Source organism: Anarhichas minor, unplaced genomic scaffold, assembly GCF_050575085.1.
Source record: "Anarhichas minor isolate MPS153535 unplaced genomic scaffold, ASM5057508v1 ptg000073l, whole genome shotgun sequence".
Taxonomy (NCBI): Eukaryota; Metazoa; Chordata; class Actinopteri; order Perciformes; family Anarhichadidae; genus Anarhichas; species Anarhichas minor.
In genome coordinates, this window is record NW_027466519.1 from 9955001 (window position 1) to 9963788 (window position 8788).

Sequence of the window (8788 nt, forward strand, 5' to 3'; positions counted from 1 at the left end):
TCCAGACTCTGGGACCCTGATTTCCAAAGGAAATGCAAAATTTACTTTCATCAGAGAACATAACTTTGGACCACTCAGCAGCAGTCCAGTCCTTTTTGTCTTTAGCCCAGGCGAGACGCTTCTGACGCTGTCTGTTGTTCAAGAGTGGCTTGACACAAGGAATGCGACAGCTGAAACCCATGTCTTGCATACGTCTGTGCGTAGTGGTTCTTGAAGCACTGACTCCAGCTGCAGTCCACTCTTTCTGAATCTCCCCCACATTTTTGAATCGGTTTTGTTTCACAATCCTCTCCAGGGTGCAGTTATCCCTATTGCTTGTACACTTTTTTCAACCACATCTTTTCCTTCCCTTCGCCTCTCTATTAATGTGCTTGGACACAGAGCTCTGTGAACAGCCAGCCTCTTTTGCAATGACCTTTTGTGTCTTGCCCTCCTTGTGCAAGGTGTCAATGGTCGTCTTTTGGACAACTGTCAAGTCAGCAGTCTTCCCCATGATTGTGTAGCCTACAGAACTAGACTGAGAGACCATTTAAAGGCCTTTGCAGGTGTTTTGAGTTAATTAGCTGATTAGAGTGTGGCACCAGGTGTCTTCAATATTGAACCTTTTCACAATATTCTAATTTTCTGAGATACTGAATTTGGGATTTTCCTTAGTTATAATCATCAAAATTAAAATAAATAAACATTTGAAATATATCAGTCTGTGTGTAATGAATGAATATAATAAACAAGTTTCACTTTTTGAATGGAATTAGTGAAATAAATCAACTTTTTGATGATATTCTAATTATATGACCAGCACCTGTAGGTGCACTAACACCTACAGGTGTTGTTTTTTAATTATTATTATTATTATTTTTCCCATCTCAAAAGGCTCAAGTACATACACACACACGTTCACACACACACACACGTTCACACACACACACACACAACTGACTATAGGATGTTTGCTGGCTTTTATCCCACTGTTCTTGTCATCCTCTTGTTGTTATGTATATGTATTGTCTCGTCTTTCAATAAATAAAAAGAAAAAAAAAAGAAAAAATTATAATAAATTTTAAAAATGCATTAACGCACGATAAAATAATTGTCGGCGTTAATTAATGAATGCGTTAACGCGAAATTAACGTGTTAACTTGCCCAGCACTAATTTATACTTACTACTACTCAATGTAGCGAAGTTAAAAGTACAACAGGTGCCTCTGAGATGTAGTGAAATAGAAGTATAAAGTTACATAAAGTGGAAATATTCAAGTGAAGTAGGCTATCTCTAAATTGTACTTACAGTAAGTACACTTGAGTAAATGTACTTCGTTACATTCCACCAGTGCTAAAAACAAGAGCACTAAGTTCATACATCTAGCCTCTTCATTTTACTCTCAAAATGCACCAGATTGATGCATTTAACTTTAAAATGTACATAATGTTTTGTCGGAGTAGCATGCGCCCGGAACCTTCTAAAGCAGAGGTCTACCCACTACAATCTCACAGAACCCTGTGGGAAACACTGCTATCTGAACCCATTTCAAATCTTTGACGGATTCCCAGCGATGTTTAGTGCACTGGCTGGCACTGAATCGCCCTGTTGAAGGTGCATAACGAGATCCTTCTCTGTCCACATTCTGTTGACGCGCCTTAAAGGAGGAGTTGAACTACAGGGTCCTGTGTTGAAATGGTTCAACTCCTACCTGACAGAAAGAACCTTTTCACAATAGGAAATTACTCTTCATCGCATGCTACCGTTAAATGTGGCAAACCCCCAAGGGTTAATTTGAGGCACTCTTTTATCTTCATTGCACATGCTTTATCACGTCCCGCCTTGATTACTGTAACGCTCTGTATATGGGGTTGACCCATTCCTTCCTTTCTCTGCTCCAAATGGTTCAAAATGCAGCTGCTAGACTTTGAACTGGATCAGACACATTAATCCTGTCTTGGCTCTCCTGCATTGGTTATTGGTGAAATATAAAGTTTATTTTAAAATGTTACTACTTGTTTTTAAAGCCTTAAATGGATTAGCTCCACAATACATTAGTGACCTGCTCAGTCTATATTCTGTCCCCAGGACACTCAAGTCATCCTCACAACACCTTTAGTCCCTCACTCAGGCCTGAACAGCCTACCGTCCCACATTAAGTCTTGTTCCACCATTGACTATTCTACTCCAAATGAAAATGTGTTATGCATGTTTTGGCCAGTTTACTATGTCATTTAGACTTTACATTACTGTTAAACATATTTCCCAGACAGCCTGGTTTTCATTCATTTCACTATAATACACCGTTTCACTTTCTTTACAAGGGTGAGATCAATATCACTCTCATTTCTATGCAGAGTTGGAGCCTAGCGTAGCATACAGACTGGAGCAGGGGGAAGCACTTATTAATTAACGTTACATATCTCTTTTATTAATTAATAGTAAAAGAGAGAATTTGCGTTACCTTCTCGTCTACTTCTAGGCAAACAACAGCCAGGTTACAGGTACAGCTGAGCTTGTGCCAAGACTTGGACCTGTGCTCACAGACCATATCAGGCAACCCACTCTATGGCTGGAGACCCTCCACAGAAGTACTGGGCAGATTCAACAACTGTTGTTTGTGAAGAAATGCTTACAACACAAAGCTCCCCCTGAAGCCACAAACATGTCATTTTAACATCTCTTTGTACCAAATAAAAGGAAGGAAATACAATGTGTTTATTGTCGAGCTTTAGAGGTGTTGGTAAGTGTATTTGTTAGCTTTGGAGAGAGCTGGGCTAGCTTTTTTCCCCTCTTCCAGTGTTTATGCTAAGCTAGGCTAACCACATCATTGACTTCAGAACCACAAACACATGAGATTGACCTTATCCGAGTTACCAAAAAAAAGTAAATAAGTGCAGTTTCTTAAATGTTGAGCTGTTCTTTAACCATCATCAAAGTTCAGATATTATTGAGTGGTGATTTGCATGCATTTCTTTCTCAGGTAAAACAAATGTTGGTCCCTGCTACCTGGTTTCCTAACCATACAGAAAAGAATTAAAACCAGGGGAGAACAATGATACTGGACATTATGGTCTAAATGGGTTAAAACATGTCAAACGTATGTTTGGTCCTTAAAGGATTGTTTATCATTTATTGAACCTGGAGACCTGGCATGACACTTCAGGCAGCTGATTCATATTGAGCCACAACTGTAACTAGAGTGAGTCTCACTGAAGCAGTGGTGTATAAAGTACCCAAAAGCCATACTTGAGTAAAAGTAAAGATACCTTACTGGAAAACGATTCCAGTAAAAGTAAATGTCACCTATTAGAATACTACTTGAGTAAAAGTCTTAAAGTATCTGATATTTATTGTACTTAAGTATCAAAAGTAATTTTCTGATATTAAATGTACTTAAGTATTGAAAGTAAAAGTACAAGTAAATGCTGTTAATAAAAAAGCAAAGGCTCAGAATTATGAAGTTTATTCTTTTAAGTGCTGTGGCACCATCACCAAGGACATGGAGCTGTGTTGACAATAATTGGGTTGGCTGTGATCCATCCAGGAGCAACAATGTTCAACATGATATATTGTACATAAGTATACTTTTGCATCTACTATGAACTTATCATCATAATTCTCCGAAAAGCAATATGACACTATGAAGGAGTTGTAACAGTGCGTTTATAAGTATGCTCATTCCGACTAGAGGATGTAGAGGGCAAATGCATAATATTGTGTTCAGCAAAAAATATCCACTTGATGCATCAGGTCAGTGTTGTGAGAAAGGACGCCTGCCTTGTAAACTCCTATGGGCCTGATTTGAACACAATAGGCAAAGGTTTTGCTCAAGCTGAATCTGCAATTGGGCGACTGCTACCATCATAACTCCATCTGATCATCCACAAAATGACTCAAATATCAAAACATGATCAATACTAAAGCAGCACCGAAAGTAACAACCCAGTCATTACTTGAACCTGAAAAATGTCCTGTTCATCTTCAAAAGAAGTTGGTTTTCAAAATTGCGAGAATTCCGTCTCGCTCTTCTTGGGCTGAAGACTAGTCCTGCGATGCTAAACAGCCTTTCACAGGCCGCTGAGGCAGGTAGAGGTGTGTTCAGCTTCACACACAGCTTCGCACAGCTGGGAAGGATTTCCCTAATGCTAACCCTAATGCTAACTCTAATGCTAACCCTAATGCTAACCCTAATGCTGCGCTCTCGCGGCTCCTGTCAATCCTATGGTGTGGTGGCTAGCTAACGTTAAGTTAGCTAACGTTAGCTAACTAGCGCTGCAATGATTATAGCTAAGATGACTCAAATCAACACAATCTCACAACTGTCAACACTTCCTCAGCTCACTAACTCGCTAGCGATCCACGGGTGTTGGTCTTCGTCACCACCGTAGTTTGTTTCGGGAGTAGCAGGTGCTTCCATTTCTGCTTCCATCATGAAATCAGTCATCGTAGAGTGGAATTCTACTCATGTAGCCGCTCGCTAGCTATAGCATATAGCATCCTGGGCATCACTGGGAATCTAAACACCGCGGCTTTGAGAGCACTTGTTTGCAATTGCGCATTAACGTGATTAACCAATGATTTAACTTGCAAGCTAGGACCACTGATTCACCAAACCTGCTTGTTGCAGTCTGTGTTCCACCACAGTCCCCGACGTTGGTCTCATGATTCATTTTGTTTCTAAAGATAGATTTGATTTTGTAGCGAGTAACGAAGGTTTCAGGGGAAATGTATCGGAGTGAAAGTATCAGTTTTTTTGCAAAATGTAGTGAAGTAAAAGTAAAAGTCATCAGAAATATAAATAGTAAAGTAAAGTACAGATATCCAAAAAAGAGACTTAAGTACAGTAACGAAGTATTTCTACTTCGTTACTGTACACCACTGCACTGAAGGCATGCCAGCACCAACACAGTTCCATATTTAAAAAATAAATGAGAAAATAGAACAGCAGTCGTTTTTTTAGAAACACTGTCCTAGTTATTGAGATAATCAAAATACATCATGGCGAACCTTTTTTTTTGGAGCTACTAGTCCCTAATTCTTTGTAGTTTCAGTGAAAAGAAGGGCTGTTTTTTTTCATGCTGAATGACTTCATTCCAGTCGACAACCTCCGGGTCTGAAGAGTGAAGCCAATGCTGAAGAGCCTCAAACTTGCATTCTTTCTGATGGTCATCGAGGGGCGACTCCTCTGACTGTAAAAATAAGTTTATCAGTCAATTATCTCCACCCTCTCATGTCACTTTTGGTTGCAAAAAGCCAAGATGGCGAGGACCAAAAAGCCAGGATGGCAAGGAGTAATCAACGAAGATTTTCTTTGGTTGAGCACAACCCTAGTGAACAGACCCTGCAGAGGTCTAGATGGTAAGAGAAGCTGCCAGTTTGAATCCTTGCAGCAGAGTGAATGATTTTTGCTCCCTCAACAACTTTGCCAAGGAGCCCTTGGGCAAATTACTTAACCTCAACATAGTCCCACAGAGAGGCTGTGGGCAGCTCCCAGTGTGAATGTACGCCAGGGTGGAGCTGAGAAACAGCACAAAGGAAGCTTGCAGGAGACATGAGGGTGAAATAACAAACTGTGGTGAACTAAAGGTTGAACTGCAAGACATGCAGTTTCATACCAGTTTTACAGCCGTACCACCCCTTATCTGAGGTGGAAAACTAACAGGTCACCTATCCATTCCCTACATAATCTAGTCCTGCTCTATTTGTACAACACAGCTTCAACTATTGAAATGGGAAAACATGTATTTAAACCCTGTGGAGAACAATTCAAGTGTTCCATTTAAAGCAGATTAACCTCAAGTGTCGATTGCATGCAATATAACGTTAGGTTTCAGCAGGTTGTAACAAGGAAGTGACATGTTGTTCTAAATACCTGGATGACAAAATGGCAAAGTCCCCACCATCAATGAGCCGGATTTTGCAGAAAAGCACTCCGTTGACGAAAGGCACTGCTGTCAGCTCCTCCAGTGTAAAGTGCACTTGAAACTTGAACTTCTTCTTTTTCATCAAAAAAGACATTGTTCCCAGCTGCTCATTGTATTATGATCACCAATGAAAACTGAAGAAAAATAAAATATATATATATATATATTTACTGTATGTGGATTTAAAGTGGAGGCTGGAAGTCCTGCTTTGCTTCAAGGTCAGTCATCTCTGAAGAACTGTTTCGACCTGGAATTGAAGAAATACACTTTTTAAAGTTATAAAGTTATAGCCACCAGATGAACTCGGTTTCATTTGTAACTGCGTGGTAAGAGTTGCAGCGGTGACAGCTGTGGAAATCACGTGTTTATTTCTCTCCCACATTTAGTAAAAGACAACACCTCCCTGCTGCCATAGTCCTGTGAGTTTTATAAGGATTACACGCTGTCTCTAGAAGATCGCATGTTCTCGCATCTCATCGCTCTGTGGCTCTACAACAGCCTTCCGTATAAACGTCAGCAAACCTTACCGTTGCGCTGGTCTGAGGCTCCTCATACGGAATCAAACGCTGCACAGAACCGCAGTCTTCGGCTGTCTCGGTTTCAGTGCATCTTCAACAACTTTTCCCTCTTCAGCAGAGTTCACGAGAAGTCAGTCAGATCGGCTCCGTGAGCGTCTCAGACCTCCTCACGGGGCCAGTTAGGGAGCGTCCACAAAGTGTGAGCAAAGGTGTGTAAGGAAGAGGATCACCTATAAGGGAATCTAACATAGACAGTATGTGCATGTCTGAACATGGCCTACAGCCTATGTACATACATGCTGGAATCAAATATGAATTACTTGACTGGTTCTAGAGTCTTTAGCGATTTTACGTTATCTGAAGATAGGGACAGGTACCGAAACCCGGACAGAGGACAGAGGAGAGAGGACAGGACAGAAGGACATAGGACAGGAGGAATGACTGATACTGACAGATGTTCATGTTCTTCATTCTTTATAAACTTCACTCATGAATATCATTTATTTTATTAACATTTTACATTTGTTTTCTGTGAGATATTAATGGCTTTATATAGTGACTTTGTTGTTGTCACCATGACTGTTGCTGCTCTAGAAACAATATTTAGATATATTTAAAATGTGAGTAAATTCTTCTGAATGTATTTGTTTTGAAAATTCTGTCTATATTTTTAAAGCAATTATTTGGTCATGTAGAAGAACAGAGTATTGATAAGAGTTCTCAGACAGGCTCTGGAGGAGGCTGAGCTGAGGGGTATTCAGTTGTTACAATCTGCACCATATATATATAATATATATACATATATATATAATACCTGTTGTATTCACCCTCACCACTAGAGGGCACTACACATGACACACTGTCAGCTGACCGGGATGTATTTAGGCTGTTGTTGGTAGAAGTCTGTACTGTGCCTTACAAGGGAATTTTAATTTGACTTTCCCCATATTTACTGTGGATCGAAGTCACTAACTTAACAAAAAGTAACAAATGATATGAATGTGATATTGTTGCTATGGCAACGGTGGCACATGTACATGCTGCGGCCGGTAGCGCCCATGAATTGTGCATCATTCTTTTGTCTTAATCTTTTTTGTGTGTTGGTCACTGGAGCACTTCTGCATATGTCTGACATTCATCAACATCTGAAAAGGAAGCGTTTGGATTCAGTGCAGCAGACTCTGAGACGATCACCGCCCACAGACCTGCCAGACCAAACGCCACCAAAGTGCCCCAGGAGGAGAGGGAGGAGAGCCCAGATGGAAGCTACGCTAACCCAGCTAGGACCTGAGGCTAGTCCACTACCCAGCATGCTGCTGGCTGTCTGATACTCAGTCACAGGAAAATGAGATGGATGAAATAAGACTTGAGGCGAACCCAGCGACCACATCTTCACAGAGACCTGACTCCATCGTTCATCCAGGATCAAGCTGCACTTGACGGGCAGACAGCAGGACAGAGAGCAGGACTCTGGTGGACCAGAGGAGGAGGACTCTGTGTTCACATCACGATGCTCGGTGCTCAAACACAGTCAGAGTTCATGGACGATGTTTTCCTCATGTTGAATTTGTAATGTGAAGATGTCGGCCATATTGTCTGCCCAGAGAAGTGTTTCTGTTGCTGCTGGTTACATTCCTTATGATGCAAATTCAGAAAGTACACGACAGGAATGTACTAGTTTTTGTTTGTCATGTTTTTACTTGTGTTGAAAATGGGCTACAACTGCATATCGTTGTGCATAGTAACAATAAACGATCCTTAAATCCTTCAATTCCAAATTATATACAAATGATTTCACATGATACAGATTTCATCCCAATTTGTAAATTAATATAAAAGATGAAAATAAATCTACATCAGATGCAGCCTGCTTGTACACACTGACCTCTTCTGGTTGATGAATAGCGATGCAGCCTTTAGTAAAAACACAGACTGATGATTGTTTCTTATTTGATTCAATTCTGAGGCAGAGTGCACACTAACTGAAGAGCCCGTCTGACTGCTCTTAATTAAACACAAGACTCACTATTCTTTGTCTGGGTAAACTGCAGAATGACTTGAAGAACTAAGAATGAAATGTTCAGCCCACAGCAGGGTGATGACTGCTGCAGCTTTGCATTAAAAACCTTATTTCAATATTAAAACCAATGTATTAAATAACATAAACTCGCTGCTAATTAATGACAGATTATAATTTTCAAGATAACCTTTTCACTGCTTCTCTGACGAATCATAAAACATAAGTAAGAGTCTGCACATGCTCACCCCAAGGAAACTTTTGACAAGCTTTTCATTGTTCTCTGAAGCCTGCATGCATCTATGTACAAGGCACGCACGCACGCACCCACCCACCCACCCACGCA

At 40.5% G+C, this 8788-nt stretch overlaps 1 protein-coding gene across 1 annotated transcript in view; it reads right to left on the minus strand.

Moving 5' to 3' along the window:
* Positions 1-6001, minus strand: part of eeig1b (estrogen-induced osteoclastogenesis regulator 1b) — a 33385-nt gene extending 27384 nt beyond the window's left edge. Inside the window, exon 1 of the mRNA XM_076079613.1 lies at positions 5856-6001. Coding sequence (XP_075935728.1) covers positions 5856-6001 — 146 coding nt within the window. The remainder of the gene's footprint in view (positions 1-5855) is intronic.
* Positions 6002-8788: the final 2787 nt, after the last annotated feature.